Source organism: Corvus hawaiiensis, chromosome 13, assembly GCF_020740725.1.
Source record: "Corvus hawaiiensis isolate bCorHaw1 chromosome 13, bCorHaw1.pri.cur, whole genome shotgun sequence".
Classification (NCBI taxonomy): Eukaryota; Metazoa; Chordata; class Aves; order Passeriformes; family Corvidae; genus Corvus; species Corvus hawaiiensis.
The window spans coordinates 21,682,746-21,699,921 of NC_063225.1; the positions used below are offsets into that span (position 1 = coordinate 21,682,746).

At 47.9% G+C, this 17,176-nt stretch overlaps 1 protein-coding gene across 4 annotated transcripts in view; it reads right to left on the bottom strand.

The window, feature by feature from the left end:
* The window catches only part of CSNK1G1 (casein kinase 1 gamma 1), a 105,608-nt gene that overhangs the window by 37,640 nt on the left and 50,792 nt on the right, over window positions 1-17,176 (bottom strand). For all 4 annotated transcript variants that reach the window (XM_048317720.1, XM_048317722.1, XM_048317719.1 and 1 more), the window contains 2 exons: window positions 16,025-16,065; window positions 11,668-11,737 (listed from right to left, as the gene is read on the bottom strand). In XM_048317720.1, the coding sequence (XP_048173677.1) occupies window positions 11,668-11,737; window positions 16,025-16,065 (111 nt within the window). The remainder of the gene's footprint in view (window positions 1-11,667; window positions 11,738-16,024; window positions 16,066-17,176) is intronic.

Here is a 17,176-nt window from a genome sequence, read left to right on the forward strand (position 1 = left end):
TGCCAGCCTGAAACGCTCCTGAACAACTTCCTCGCTCTCTTGAGCTGTGATACCGTGGTTTGAGAGCCCACAATTTACCTTTAGCTCTTCTCACTCACCTGAAGAGGGTGAAGAGCAGCCAGACCTATCCAGAGCCCCTGGCACATCTCCTGCCCCCAAACATCCTCCAGCTCCGTTGGCTCCAGCTGCTGCCAGACACTTGGCTCTCTGCTGCCAGCTTTTCACAGCGTCTTTTCCCTGCTTTGACTGGGCAATAAATCATTTCTCCTAGCAAATACTGAACGCTCTGGCACCACTGCCTAGCAGGAATTTCTGCAGCAGGACTTTCCCCTTTAGCCCATGGGTGGGGGAGGAGGAAGAGAGGCAGAGCAAGGCCCTGTTCCCAGCCTTGGATGTGGAAAAGGTGCAGCTCAAACACTCTCTGAACTCAAGAAGAAATAACTCAAGGGAGAACATCAGAAGCTGGAAGGGACCTCAAAGCTGCCATGGGCAGGGACACCTTCCACTAGACCAGGTTGCTCCAAGACCCAACCAACCTGGCTTTGAACACCTCCAGGGATGGGGAAACCTCAGGAAGGTATTGGATCAGCACCTTCTCCCCAGATGATGGCAGAGAAAGCTGAGCTTTTCATGGGAAGAGATGACACTGGGCCCACAGCAGTGCAACAGTTGTGTATGAGCTGTGAGGAGACAGAGCTACTGTCATCTCCAAGGACTTCCACGTGGACTCCAAGACTCCAGCCTCACTCCAGCTTATCTCAGGAGATGCAGGATGTATTTTATCCCTGCTGTGTTTTGTTTCGTTTTGGTAGTATTTGAATCTACAGAAAGAAAAGAGACGGGAAAAGGAACAGAAGAAAAACAGACCTGGGAAGGACAGAAGGAAGAACATATTTGTTCTTGCTGCTGGTAAAAATCCAAATGATTTGATTTTTACTTCAGTTGCAGAAAAACACATCTCAGGATCGCTGTGTTAGTAGAACAGGGTGGCATTTCATCTTCCTTGAGTGGTACAAGCTAGTTTCCTGACATCATGGCTTCACTTTATTAAACAACTCTCCACATCCACAAAGCAAGAAGCACTTGCAGAAGGGGTACCAAGGAGACAATCACATTTATATTCATAAAGATAAAAAAAGATAGGGAGGAGAATCAGCCCTAGCTGGAAAGGTTGAATGCAGGAAAACTTTCAAAATCTGGGAAACTCACCTAGAAATACCCATTTACAGGCAGTTTTTTAGCTCTGAGAACTAAATTAGTCAAGTGAAATTGTTTCAGTTCTTGACAAACACAAAAGAATAAAGCACAGCACAATAAATTGCTTTTTTGGCAAGTTTCAAAAGACTGAATTCACATTTCTAGGGCTCGGGGGAAACGACTGCACTCAAATCTCCATGTTACTGTTGGATTTTATATCCAACACGTCTTGTTACAGTGATGATAGCAGCTGGCACATAGAACACCACCTTAAGAGAAGGACAAAACCAGTGAAGAATTTTAGAAGAGTTATTTTAAACCACACAAAAAAGGTCTAGCTTAAGTTCTGTCTTAATTACCTTTTCCCACACACCTGCAATACAAGGACAAGGATGAAAGAAAACCATTGGAACAGCTGCCCAGGGCAGTGGTAGAGTCACTCAACAACATCCCTGGAGGGACTTAAAAGCCATGTGGATGTGGCACCTGGGGACACGGGTTCCTGGTGGCCTTGATGGTCTGAGGGGGGCTTCTTTTCCAACCTAAACGATTCCATGATTCTGCTCCACTGCAGGTCACACAGCCATGTGAGCTCTGCCAGGCACACCACAACTGTGTGGCCAACTGGGTTCTGCTGATCAAGAACACCCACAAAAACCCAACCAAAAAGAAAAAAAGAAAGAAACAAGTTCCACTCCACCTCCCCCCCCCCAAAAAAAAAAAAAAAAAAAAAAAAAAAAAAAAAAAAAAAAAAAAAATCTAAGGAGCCATTGTTCCTGATCAGTTTTCCTTTGCTGCGCAATTCCCTAGCCCTACCTGCTGAGAGGGAGTTAAGTGGCAGGTTTGGGCCACTTCATCCGAACCAGGTAACAGAGAAGTTGAGATGAAATCACAGGTCTTGATAATTTTCTTTTCTTTTGAGAACAAGTTCACAGAATCATGGAATATCCTGAGCTGGAAGGGACTTACAAGTACCAATGAGTCCAGCTTCTGTCCCTGCACAGACACCCCAGCAATCCCATGTCCCTGAGAGCATTGTCCAAACGCTCCTGCAGCTCTGGCAGCCTCGGGGCCGTGCTCATTCCCTGGGGAGCCTGGGCAGTGCCCAGCACCCTCTGGGGGAAGAGCCTTTTCCCAATATCCAGCCTAAACCTCCCTGACACAGCTCCAGCCGTTCCCTCAGGTGCTGTTCCTGGTCACAGGGGGCAGAGATCAGAGCTGCTCCTCAGGAACACGTTATGCACATGAAGTGATGCGTGTTTATGACATTACAGGCATAATCTTAAGAAAAATCAACAACAAAAGCTCTTGGTTGCTCAGCAGCACCCAAATTGAACTCCAGAAGCAGTTCCAGGGAAGAGGCTACTTCTAGGCAGATGAAAAATGCCACGAAAGCAGCAAAACCAAATTGCTTGTGCTGAATTGCTCCTCTGCTGCCCAGAGAACCATTTCGGTTTGATCACACCAAGTCCCGGGTGGCCCCTGCCCTTCCTCAGCTTGTCTCCATTGGAGACTGCTGGCTGGAGGCAGAGCTCTTCCCTGCTTCCTCCCAGCTGGTGGCACTGCCACGATGACAATGCAGGGAGGGTCTGACAGCCACAGCGCTGAGCCCTGGCCACAGTCACTCTCACCAGGATGGCGTAAGGCAAAACTGGCAAACACCAGGCAGGATTTGTCCTGGATCCAACAGCATTTTTAACTGGGATGGCAGATTAGTGGGTCAGATCCAGGTGGACAAAGCAGACAGTGGTATCAGACACGCACCTTTGGGGGCTCGGGAGGAAGATGATGCTCGGCCTTGCTCAGGCAGCTGAAGGGCAGATTCCCACCAGACTGTGGGGGGACAATCCGGTGCCATTTCTGGCAGCACAGCCCTATGTGTGATCCCACAGCTGTGCTGGGATCTGCCTGCAAAGCTGTGGTGCAGCTCGGGCCCCAGTACCCATACTGGTCCCACTGGGAGGGTGGACTTTTGCAGGTTTGCCCCTGCGGCGGCATCAAACTAGAAAGTGATGATGAGAATCAAAGGCACATAAACTCTCCACAAGAAGCCAAGAGACTGGCATCCGTCCGTCCCATCACTACTGTAGGATTGGAGGGAAAAAGAGATTTTTCACATGAGTAGGAAAGTGTTACCCACACGGTTCTTCCAGCCTGAGGGAAAACCTCCCACTCCCTCTTATCGCAGGAGAACCTGCTGCCAAACAGAAGTTCAGAGGCGCTAAATCAGATCCTACCTCCAGATATCATCTCTGTTTCACCTTAAGAGAGCCGAGTAGGAGCAGGTAGGAATGGAATTTTAAAGGGAAAACTGCCACATTCAGACAGAAAAATTATTACAAAATTTCAGAACTCCAGCCTGACCCATCACAGACTCAGGGGCAGAGCCTGTGGCTTATCTTTTAGCAATGGGAGGAGGTTTTTCAATAGCAGGCAGGGCACAGCTCCAAAACACAAATTCCAAACCCACTGGAGAGCCGGTCAGGGAGGTGTGCAGCCCTCCATCCCAGGACTTCACTGGTGTCAAACCTCCCTGGCACAGCTCAGTGTTTCACCTTAAAAACCTCCAGTGCGTGCAGGATGCCTCTGCTGTGTTGGAAGGGATCTCACTAAATCAGGCACCCACCTTCCAAAAGGGAAAGAGCTTTGTTTGGATCAAGGCAGTGCTCAACACCTGACACAGCAGCCCCCCTGAAAACTGATTTTATAGCTTTAGACCTCAATTAGTTTCTAAGTGCAGCATTCCCATGGCTTGAAGAATGTTCATAGAAGGGGTAGGAAAAGGGGACAAGCAGAACAGCCAACCAACTCCTACATCCTTATTAATTATCCTGGCCCTCACTGACAAACTGGATTTATCATTCAATAATACAATATAAATACAAACTCCAGAATTTATCTTCAAACACCACGTGTCATATGGACTCCCCATTACTGGAAATATTCAAGGCCAGGTTGGACAGGGCTTGGAGCAACCTGGGATAGTGGAAGGTGTCCCTGCCCACGGCAGGGGGTGGAATGAGATGAGCATTAAGGTGCCTCCCAACCCAAACCAGTCTGTGGTTCTGTGGCCTTCACCTCCCCACTCCGACGGCTGAGGCACTCCAGTTTCCAAGCAGAGCCTGGGCGACAGCCAGCAGGAGATATTTTGACTCCAGGTTTGCTAGAAAGTACCAGAAGCAGCACAGAGACCTTCATGACTAAATGTCTGTCCCTCTCCTCGAACCCTGCAGGATCCTCAGAGCAGCAGTGCATCCCACAGCCCACAACCGGCTCTCAGCGGACATCGCTGACTACAAGGAGAGCCCAGTGAGGCATCTGGGATGACTTGGATGACTCCAGACGCTACAGGTTTATGGCCATGACAGGCTCCAAGGAAAAGTGTCTGCAGGAAAGGCATTTTCCAGCTTCCCAGCATCCTGCTGTTCCCCTCCACGCGCTGCCTGGAGTCGCTGGCGTTTGATTTGTGATTACTGCCACGAATACCGGAAGAGTATGAGATGTATCAGGACTTTTCAGAATACAAAAAGGAAACTGCCTTACTCTCGTATTCAAATATTAATGGCCTTGCTTTAAAAGCATCTGATAGCTTCCAATTGACAAAACCTAAATTTAGCCCAAGGAAGTCAAAACTTCTGATGCTGAGATGCTGAAATGTGCACATTCAGGAAGCCCTTCCTAACAAGGGAATGGCCACATGAAGAAAAAGCCAAGTATTGTTAAACAGTAAAACGTAATTCTCTGGAGATCAACAGCAAGCCAGCTCTGAAAGCAGCAGGCTGTAACTGAGCACTTTACAGTAATCCACTACATTTCATTCTGCAATTCAAAAGCTTGGAAGTCTGGGATCCCTCAAGTTCAAGCTCCTGACTTTACAATGAAGCCGCTGATCACAATTCCTTAAGATGTAGCTCAGTGTGAGGGTCTCCGCTTTTCAGGAGAATTGCTGAGCATCTCCACCTAATGCCAAGGGCACATTTCTGTGCACGATTCGAGAATGAAGAAGTTTTTCCTCGCTGGTAGAAAATTAACCCAACATCTTAAAACCTTCGGATCTATTGAAGGCATCTGAGGTAGAGAATGACTGACATGAGATGTGTCCCAAAGTTGTTTCCCTTGCAAATGGATGTCAGTTTTGTATCACCTTGCACAGATGAGTCATTTATTAAATACTCAGAGTCACTGAACACTGGCAATCTGAAATATTTCCAGTATTTCAAAGGAGGAGGCTGCAGTGCTTATCCGGAGCGCTGCAGTGTGACAGGTATGAACAAACCCTTCCATACAACATGCAAGACACAAAATACCTAAGGTGACAGCCATGTGTTGCTCCACACCACTCCAAACCCACCTCGGGGTGCAGAAGGGCAATTCCTGGAAGTGTTCAAGGCCAGGTTGGACAGAGAGCTCTGAGCAAGCCAGTCTAGTGGAAGGTGTCCCTGCCCATATGGCCACAAGACGGCCTTTAAGGTCCCTTCCAACCCAAACCACTCTATGATTTTATGATCATCCCCACCCAGCAGCTCCATCCCCCCGCCAAACCAGCCCCCTGCTGAGGGGTGACCTGGCTCAGCTCCCGGCCACAGCAATGTTTCCATCCAGGTGGCAAATACAAGTGGGAATTCTGAAGATTAAAGTCACTGTGGCCCCGGTTAATGGATATGTTCACACTTCTTAATTAAAGAAGGGTGGGGACCTCTTGCACTAACCCTCCCTCACATGGCCTCGAGGTGCTCCCGCTCCCTTGGGGAAGAGTGCTGTGCACAACGACCTCCCTGTGAAATCCTGGTGTTGGCAGCTCCACCAAGGCGACTTGTTTACATCCATCCTGTAACGAGCTTTACCAAAATGACCCATGATTGCCATGTGAAAGACAGCATTGTGCAACTGGCATGGAAAGAATTTCTTCACGAAGCACAGCCATACGTACAAAGTGTGTGTGGGTAAAGCAAGAGCAACACAGAAAAACGTGCTCAAGGCGGGCAATCCCGACAGGAGAACTCCATAGGCAGCACGGATAGCAGACAGCTCAGCCTCACTGAGGAATATATATGCAAATACTGACTAGACTATGCAAAGGCTCGGTTATTTATACCCCCTTCATTTCCCTCGGTCCTACCTCCTGACAAGTAAACAGACTGCTTCGCTCTGGCGAGTTGTGCAACACAGAGAGGTCCCAAAGTAAACACACAGACTCCATACTTCATTAGAGGTGAACTTGTTTACAGAGCAGGAATTAAAACAAACCCAGAGAATCCATCAATATTCTATATGTACTGACACAGCCCTCCCTGACTCAGAACATTCTGCTCTTACACTGTGACTCATCCACTGCGTGGGCTTGGGACAGCAGAGATCTCGGTTTCCTGGGATTCTCCAGCGTATCAGACTCCTCTTCTGCTCCCCACTACGCCACTGTGGAGGCTCATGACGTCCAACATCCACCTGCCAGTGTCACCTGCCTGTGCTGGGGATGACCATTGGCTACAGAGGCACGGCACAGAACTGAACGCGCGGTGCCACGTGTCCGAATGAATCACATGTGCCAAGGTGGGACTGCGAAGGGTGGGGGCAGGTGTGACTCATCTGCCAGCTGATATAAAAATAAACTACTACTGAATCAAAAATGCATGACTTCTGCACACGATGTGCACAGGCAGAAGCTGTCACTATGTGGAAACTTGAGCATCAGCTCATGCAGCCAAAAGAAAGCCGGAAGCACGCAGTGCTCCATTTTACCTTCCAGAGGTGATGCTCACAGGGAAGGCACTACACATGGCCTCAGCAGGGAGAGATGCCAGAGGTGCTTTGAAATGTGGTAACAAATCCCAGAATGGTTTGGGTTGGAAGGGACCTTAAAGTCCACCTCATTTCATCCCCTGCCATGGGCAGGGACACCTTTCACTAGACCCGTCCAACCTGGCCTTGGACACTTCTAGGAATGGGGCACCCTGTGCCAGAGCCTCATCACCCTCACAGCCAGGAATTCCTTCCCAATATCCCATCCAGCCCTGCCCTCTGGCAGTGGGAAGCCATTCCCTGTGTCCTGTCCCCCCATCCCTTGTCCCCAGTCCCTCTCCAGCTCTCCTGGAGCCCCTTTAGGCCCTGCAAGGGGCTCTGAGCTCTCCCTGGAGCCTTCTCCTCTCCAGGTGAGCACCCCCAGCTCTCCCAGCCTGGCTCCAGAGCAGAGGGGCTCCAGCCCTGGCAGCATCTCCATGACCTCCTCTGGACTTGTTCCTGAAGAGAAGATTAGATTTTTCTAACCTGGAATCAGCCTTAAAACAGAAAGACCATTCCTGTTATCCACAAGCAAACAGAGCCCACAGGACAGAGCCAATGGAATCACTGAGACCTTGGTGTGCCACCAGCAGGACCCAGCTGCTGCAGGACTCCTGCAAGCCGTGGGAAAAGCAGTTGCTTTTATTCATCCCAAACCAAGCAGGAGCGTCCTGGGATGCTGCTGGGTGAGCAGGGGGCAGTTCAAGCAAAGTCAAAGCTTTGTCCTTTGGTAACTGCCCAGGAAGTGGAACCATTCCAGGAGCCAGGAGCAGTCTGTTTGACCATGGACAAATAACTCAGTTTATTCCACAAACTTCAAGTACAGGGGACAAATGACACGTTCAAGTGACCTATCCAATACTGGAAACACGTCGGAGACTTGAACTGCTTCTGGCAGCACTTGGAGATGCAAAAGCATTGGGTCAAGTCAGAGGGGGAGCTCCTCTTGTCCCCAAGGTATGGAAGCAGCGGATTCAAGCAGCTGTACAAAGCCTCAGAGCAAGGAGAAGCCCAGGAACTGAGGAACCAGCCTTGGGGAGGAGGGAATACCTGGAACAGCCAATCCTCAAGGAGGATCATAGAGCAAGAGCCTAATTTTGGGGAACAACTACCACACTTGGACTGTGCTGCTCATGTTCATGCTCAGGTAGGTGCTGCCACCAGGACTGACTGTGCCACCACCAGTAAAGTGAGATCCTGGGCATAGCCCAGGACGACTCCAGTCAGGATGCTGGTGGCAAGCTCCTGTGGATTTTAGGACGAAGAACAACTATGAAACGGTTCAGTACAACACTGGCATTAGAGGACTGATGAGAGCAACGCAACTAGTTCGCACAGAGATTGTTAAAACTGCTTCAGTTACCTCGGGGAGCAAATGGATCATATCCCAGACTACCTAAAACCTGAAGGAATTACATTTCCTAAAGGAAAGATGTCCTTTCCTGAGACACCCTACGGACTGACCATCAGGTCTCTGACTCCCTGCCCATGCTTTGCTGTTTTGTTTTGCTGCTCACATGAAGGTAAAGCACTCAGACACTATTTTAGGTTATTAAATATTTAATTCCACAGCGAGGAAGAAGAAGCCAGCAGATGGTCAGTGTGCAGCAGGGCCTTGCTTGACTTCTGGGGGGAGAAAAGTTCAAGGAAGAATCACGAAAATCTGTTTCTGTGCGCAAACATTCCTCCAGTTAGAGGAAGAGGAAGGGAATTACAGGGCAGCTGTTAGTTTCCCTAAAACAGGGAGGCACTAAAACATCAGAGACAGCATCAAATATCCAAAGCAGCACATCAGAGACGTCTGTTAGTTGGTTACTCCTGACCCAGGACTTTCTCTGAATCCACTGGATCCATCCACCAGTATTGAGCTGTTCTGAGAAGGACCAAGAAGAGCCACATTCCTACAGTTTCGATCCCTTTGACAAACTTCTCCCTGCTCCACCACTTAATCTAGTGTGAAGCATCTTAGGATGTCTGAGACATATGAAATCCAGTCTGTTCCTTGGCTAATCCAAGGTGACTAGGGATCCTCATCAGAGCCACGTGGCAGGCAGAGAAACTGGTGCTGCTGGGAGGGAACAGATGCAACTTCAGTGCCCTGTCAGAAAGTCTTGGAACATCAAAGCTGATGGAGCACGTGGCACAGGGAGCCACAGAGTCACTGTGAAAGGAAGAGGCAGTTACCGCATCCTCTGTTCATGTGGAAACATCTCACATGGAAGCTCATCTCAGGATTCAGCTTCTGAATTACTACTACAGCTATTTGCTACTCTGTCCAACCGCACCAAGGGAAATGCAAAACTTGACTAAATAGCTTAGAAAAAGGAAAAAAAATACTATTTTCACTAGTTTTTGATGATGACAAGTGAAGCAGGTATTGATACCTGCATACATCCTTCAGGTACTGGCCAAGTAGGTTGCTCCCTTCCAGCCAAAGTTTTCCTCTGACTACTACCAAAGAGTAATACATTTAAAAATGTTTATTCTGAACATCCAAGAAGGAAATCACCATTAAAACTCTTCTTATTAGGAAAAAAAACCCCATTTCTCTCCCAAAGCTGCCGGTGATCACAACTTTGACGTCTCAGAGCTCACTGGGACCATCTGGCTGCACCCGCAGCTGAACGCGGCCGCCGCGCTGCCGAGGGGACGAGGCGGCTCCCGCGGCGTCACCGCCAGGCTCCCTCTGCTCTCCCTCCTTCAGCTAACGGTGGGAGCTTCAGCCAGCCACGTCATTTGGCAGGATTAATTGGCTAATTTATTGAGCAGAATGTCACATGCAACGCTACTGTTGTTCTCTCTGAGTCATGCACACCATGGGTTCGGACACCTCTAGTCTTGGTTTGGCAAGCGTACGACAATTCCAAGTAACCAGACATCTCTACTGGAAGTTCAAGCCTGGCTGTTCGAGCAGTTTCAGAGCAAGGACCATTAAGGGGAGCCTGGCACTAGCAACATCACTGAGAACAGACCCCTCTATTTCCCCAAAGCTGGCACTCACTTAGTTCTGATCTGTTTTCCCAGCCAGACACTCTTCCCCTAATTGCTGGTGCAGGCACCAAGTCAAGCCTCCCTGCTCCTGGCAGGCTGACTCCACCAAAATTTGTTTTGTTCAGATTCCAGGTTTCATGGTGAGACCAGAACTGTAGTTCACATCCTCCACTCGAGTCTTGGCCGATTTCCAACTGTTCTAGCAAACTGCAGCACAAGAGCTTCTAATGGCATCCAACAGCTCCTCAGAGCTGGGTGTGCGGCACCCGTGGGACCACACAGAGAGAGAAACAGAGTCAGGTTGTTCAGGCAGCTTCTCAACAGTCCCTTGACAAATGCTCCGAGACAGTAAATTAGAGACTAGGAAGGAATTCCTCCCTGGGAGAGTGGGGAGGCCCTGGCACAGGGTGCCCAGAGCAGCTGTGGCTGCCCCTGGATCCCTGGCAGTGCCCAAGGCCAGGCTGGACGGGGCTTGGAGCACCCTGGTCTAGTGGAAAGTGTCCCTGTCCATGCAGAGGGTGAAATGAGATGGGCTTTAAGGTCCTTCCCACCCAAACCAGTCCATGATTCCATGAATGCTCTGAGTGGGTAAGTATTACAGGATGGAAAGCTTAAATTCTTTAGGAACAGGAGAAAACCTCAAAATATTTCATCTAACCAAAATAAAGCCATTCCTTCAAATTTTGATCAGTTTTATAATTCCTTAATAACATCTTTAAAGAGTGGAAGGAAGCCAAGTGGTGTAGAAAAAGCAGACTGGGATTCATTCATGTGTCACAAGACATGTGGGCTGGGGTATCCCAGAAATCACAAGCACCAACAGAACTCCAGCAGGAAGTTCAACTTAGTGTTTTGGTAATATATTATTACCAAAGTATTTCTGGGTGTCCATCAGACATCCTCTGCAATTGGAAGCTGGGTCCATTCAGGGAAAACAGGAAAAATAAAATCAGAAGTGTAAAAAAACTACAGTCATGTAAGAAATTTGTCAAAACCCGAAGTCAACGCATGATCAAGGCACAGAAGGAGCAGAGATGTTGTTGCTTCACAGAGACTTCCTTGAGCAGTGGAACACCCTGTACGAGGCTGTGGAAATCCTTGGCATGGGAAACAGCATGTGCTAAAAGGCTCTTCAGGTTTAAAAAACAACCATAAATTCAGGGAAGAAAAATCCAAACACTGTTAGACACAACTCCAGCTCTGTATCAGGGAAATCAGAGAGTGCCAGAAAAAAATGTATAAAAAATTCCACCTTTGGCTGATCCTGCTCTATTCTTCTCCTGTTTGCTGTAGCCCATGGTTGCACAGAGGAGCCCAGGGGCTTTTGGACACTCTTATGATTTAACAAGTAAAAATGAGAACAATTTCCTAGGTTTAAAGACTTCAGATCACCTGCTTAAGCTGTGTTGTTCTATACACAAATAACGTTCCCCCCCCGGACGATTCCTATGTTTTACAAACACAGGGGTATTTCCTTATCAGCAAATCCTCAAGAACTCGAGGGTTTAGGTCCACATAATTACCCAATATCATCATTACGATCTCATTCTCACCAAATCTCTTCCAAAACTTGTGTGAGGCTAAAAGGAATTGGCCCAGATCCCTAAGTTCAAGTCAGAGTTACAGAACAAATACTATGGTGTTGTTTGATTTAATAAAGAAATCCCAAACTTTTGACAAGTTAAAGGTGGGTTTACTCACCTGCACTTCCAAGTTGTTTATAAAATCTGTATTCTAAATGAAGCTGTGGTGCCCGGGATTTAATTGGTTCCTAGAACAGAAATAAATAAATTGGTTAAAATCAGTTTGACTGAAAGAAGTTCCATCCTATACTTGAAGATTTATGCATATTGAAAACACCCCAGACTGAAATTCTAACAACAGACTTCACTTTTTTAAAAGTCATTTAAAAAAGCAGTAAGATTTACTCTCTGGAGGAGAAATAACCTCATTTAAATACAAAGCTCCCTCATTGCAGTGAAATTCAAGAATCATTCCACAAAGCTCCTGGTCCTTGAAGAATGACCCTGGACATTGGCAGAGGGAAGTCAAGGTTTTGAAAGCTCAAGCCCCAAGTTCACTCTGTGGGCACTGTGATTACCCACAGGGTTTTTGTTGGTCTCCAGCCTGTATTTTTGAAAAATGTTGAGTCATACAAGTGTGTTTTAGATCAGACCACAGTCGCTCACAGCGAGCATCAGAGTGAAGCCAGACAGCTGGGAAAAAGGAAGAAGTCTCTCCCTTCTTGTGGCAGGTGTCACTCAAACATTTTGAAGCACTCAAGAATATTCTATTTTATCCACAAAACACACAAAAAAATAAAATGGGTAAGTCTGCAATGCACCCAAACCATCCCATTTGTCAACTGTTCCTCAGGCGCGCTTTACGCACAAGACTTAATGCCAACGATCCATCAAGGCATTAACGTGCAAGATTACAGAGCTTCTAAAAATACAAAGTTAATATGGAGAGGATTAAGAGACTGGAGTAATTACATTTGCAATGAAACTGTGCACTTGGGATGGGCATGGATGTGGGTTCACTGTCTGCCCAGGCAGCCTGGAGACAGAAGTTAATACTGGCCTCTGTTTTCGATGACCTCTAGTCTGCACTGTAAGACTGATGTCCACACTGGGTGTGAACTCCACAGTCAAGGCTCCTTTTTAACTGTGGAGAAGGAATTCTGTACGGGAATTCAGGCAATTTGACTTGCAGCTGAGCTGTTCCTCACCAGCTCAAGTCATCCCATCCATTTCCCAGCAAGGGGAACAAGTGCTCCTGGTTACTTCTCAACTTAATCACAGAATCATTGAGGTAGGAAAAGGCCTCCAAGATCACCAAATTCCCAATGTTTTAAAGCTCCAGAAGACCAATATGACCAAATACTCAGCAAACAATGAGAAAAAATTTTCTGGAGGCCAAACTGAACCTGCACCGAAGGCAAATACAAAGCAACACACAAACAAGTTTGTTCTATAAGTCACATTTAAATTAAGGTAATTGTTGCTCATGGCTTGAGGGAGAGTCTACAGATACCTGCAGAGCACAGGGACTCAGGGCAACAGGAACTCAGCCTGTTCAGGGAGCAGTTTATTTATCCAAACATTTAAAGGGGAAGGATTGATGCAGCAGGACATGATGCTGCTTGTGGGATCAGGGGAGGTAGCCCTGAGCCACTTCTGCATCAGGAGCTGCTGGAGCCGGAGCTCTGGACACTTGCCAGAGTCATGGCAGCTTCTGAGAAGATCATACCAGCACAGATGGTTGTCCTGTAGGCCAAGGGCTTAGGGATGATGGCAGATGTTGTGTTTGTAGCAAAAATAACTGAATTGCTACTGCCCAACGGAGCAAATCCACAGCTGGAGCCAACGGCATCATCACTGCTGCGAGGGGATGGCCTGGTACCTGTGCTCTGACTGCAGCTGGGTGGCTTCTCCCAGGGAAGAAATTCTTCCTGTGGGCAATGGGGCTTTGAAAACCCTCAGAAGAATAAACCAGATGCCCCTGACCAAGTAAGTCAGCTGAAGAGCAGGACCAGGAGCTACATGGTGACACCACACAAATCAACACAGGGACCAATCTCCACTGCCAGCAGTTTTCTACGGTGTAGCCTCAGTCCCAAAAAGAAACCATGAGGCATTAGCATGGAATTTCACAGCACTTTCTGGTGGGCTCTTGGTATCCATCACACAATTCCCTCATTTTCCAGCTCTAACGTTGTGATAGAAGGCAGGAACAGCTGAGACAGCAGGGCTGCAGTGGTGGGAGACGATCTCACAACTTCGAGGACTTGGAGCAGTGCTTTGACTCGGTCCAACAATGCAGATAGAAGAAAATGCTGCCTGTGAGTACATCAAAAGCAGCTACTCCACCACTAATCCACAAATTATTCGAGGGATAAAGAAAATAGCAGTTAAGTCCACATGTAAGAGAAGTGTATTTGCTGCTGAGGAGGCTGAGTAATTCTTATTCCTGTGGAATTCTGTCTAAGATTAGAAGACCAAGAAACTCCTACTGTTCCCTCCTTAAACTTCTCCAAAACGGAGCAGGTATATGGACACCTGGATGGCCCTCAGATGGCAATTCCAGCCCTTCACACGAGAAGGACCTGAGATTTTTAAGCCTGGATCACAACAGGAAACTGGAGTGGGTTGCAGAGTAACTGTTTTAACACTCAGTTATTCAGGAAAAAAAAAATAGCAGGAAAAAGGAAGAAAGAATGTGACCAGAAAAACAGGTCAGACTGAGGCAGCCATGAGGCAATGCCATTGAGTCCTGCCATATGGAAAAGCTTCAGGTTACTGAGAGGTGTCACTGTAGCCACTTGTTTGAGAGAAAAAAGCACCCTTTGGACTAATACAGCTGTGTTTTACCTGGGTTATGACTTCCTTATGGTTTCCAATGCAACATCTTTGTGGGATTATCTTTGGAAGCAAATTAGAAGCATCACTGCCTCAATAAAACACCTCCTCTGTGTACACAGCACATTTTCTAGGGCCTAAAATCAACAATTCTTCTTCTTGATGCGGATCCACATCAAGGGCATCTCCTATGGAACCAGGCTGGGAGAGCTGCGGGTGCTCAGCTGGAGAGGAGAAGGCTCCAGGGAGAGCTCAGAGGGCCCTTGCAGGGCCTAACGGGGCTCCAGAAGAGCTGCAGAGGGACTGGGGACAAGGCATGGAGGGACAGGACACAGGGAATGGCTTCCCATGGCCAGAGGGCAGGGCTGGATGGGATATTGGGGAGGAATTGTTCCCTGTGAGGGTGGTGAGGCCCTGGCACAGGGTGCCCAGAGCAGCTCTGGCTGCCCCTGGATCCCTGGAAGTGCCCAAGGCCAGGCTGGATGGGGCTTGGAGCACCCTGGGATAGTGGCAGGTGTCCTTGGTGTTCCACCATGGCAGGGGGTGAAATGAGATGAGCTTTAAGATCCCTTCCAGGAAACTCAAACCCATCTGGGATTCTGTGTTCCTGAATCCCTCTGCAGGCATTCATTTATTTACTTTAGGGAACATTGTCTGACATTTGCCAACAAGCGTGAAAACAAGTCCCTCCTGCAAAGCTGTAATTATTTTTCATCTACTACACATCATAAGGGGAATGCCAGAGTTATGGAATCTGGGGCACCCGAACATGATCACAGTTAATGCACCGAGTCCATCCTGATTTTCTGTCACCAGAGTGATCCCTGTCATTTTGCCAGACAGCATCGACTGGACAAACCGGAGGGTTTGCCTCAGTATCAAATTAGCACCACAACTTTAACTTCAGATTTTAGGGTTTGGATCATGTTAAAAGAGTGTTTGCATGAGAACTCAGCACATCAGCTGAAGACATCGAATCTGAAACCCCAAGGGACTTATGAAAGTCTGAGTTTACAGATAGGAAAAGTTAAGGCCTAAACACAAACTAGCAGGCTGTGAGTTTATAAATGAGGAAGAGCTGCAAGGTAGGGAGTTCCCCATCCCCCAGATTCCACAGATGATGAGACTGTATCTTCTCTGCAACCCAAGGCAGCCAGAGGGAAGACTGACCTTCCCCAAATTGCATCTTGTTTTGCCTGTTGCATCTGCAGTCTCCCAGCATCGCACCAGACCGAGCTTTGCTCTGCTTGCCCAGGGAATTTCAACCATAGGAACACCCTCTTTTCTGCCTCTTGACTCCAAAAACATGGACCACCAGGCTGCACAGTGCCATGCTCTTAACCAAACACTCTGACAACTGGAAAGTTCATGGAGTTCTGAACAGAAAGGCTCGAGCCATGGAGCAGCAGGAGATGGCAAAGCCACTACCAGTGCCCTTCACTGGGACCTGGGCAGAGAACAAGGCTCTCACTGCTCTAAAACAGCTACAGACCCTCTAGGTACTAAAAACCTTCAGCAGGTGGAAGGATGGGTTCTTTCCCTGCTTTTAGTGCTTTTAAGAACTTATCTTAGTTTTAATAAGTCATTCCCAGCTGAGTGTGAGAGCAGCACTGAGCTCAAAGTGAAAAACCTGCTTTTGGTCTGAATTTTTAACAAGAAGTAAAAGTCATTTAAGGACACCTGAAGCTTTTACTTACCAGTTTGATCGCTACATATTCATTGGTGTAGAGATTTTTACCTGCAAAGGGAGAAGAAAAAAATCTTTTAGTTCCACATTCAACACTTGCAGCTCGAGGCACAATGAGAAAGAGTGACACTGATGCCGAAGGGCTGTTTTCCCAATTCCCCCTGAAGTTCCTGCCTTTAACAAAGAATAAGCCTGAAAATAATCAGAATAATGAGCAGTTTGCAGCAGTTTAGCAGGGCAGGCAAATAACACCTTCCACTCAGCACAAGATAATTGTATTTTGTGGCAGCACTTTCACTCCATGTGTTACAGGAGGTATCCCAGACACACTAGGTTTCGTTACCCACATCATGCCAAAAAAGTCTGGGGAACAAAAAATGAAGACTGAGAGTGCCATTGCTTTTGGAAATGTCTTGGATCTGCTGGACACTGAGCAACTTCATGCTGGGCTGTACAGGGAGTTTCACTAGGCTGATCATGCTCTGGGAAGCACGAAGGGCAGGAGTGTCAGATGAGCACTAGTCAAGCTCAAATCCAGCTCCTGGTGCACCGAGCCGGAGCTGGGACCCACGTGTGCTACAGCTGGAGGGGAATTTTTCTCCAGGAGCCTGTCTGGTGTTTGAAGCAAGCCCTGGGCCTCCTCAGTGATGCGAGGCAGTGATGCACAGCTCCGTGTCACGGAGCAGCTCTCCCTGTGTTCTGACACTGCCCGTTACCGAATCACTCAACGTCCTCTGCTTCCTCTGCCAGGGAATTGGAGCAATCACTCCCCCACCACCTCCACATGGCTCAGGCCTGACAGCACACTCTCCTGGAAGAGATACCACAGGGAAGGATGCTTGGGCAGTCCCTGGGCCCTCTCTGTCCCACCATCCTGACACCCTCCTGACGTCCTCTAGTCCCGCTGTCCCCTTGGAGGAGGGAAGCCCCCACCACAAAAGCTCCCTATGGATTTATGCAGGGAAGCGTTGACCTCTGCTCATCAGTGTCACAGCACAAGTCATGCTTTTACTGAGCAACTCCAAAATTCAGGAGCAATCCAGGATGGAAGTCATCAGGGCTTATTTGTAGCACTAGCTTTTCTCAGCTCTCTTACTCATTTATTTTCCAATTCCTGTAACAGATATTGATGCTTGGACAGTCCAGCTCTTGAGAAAGCCCA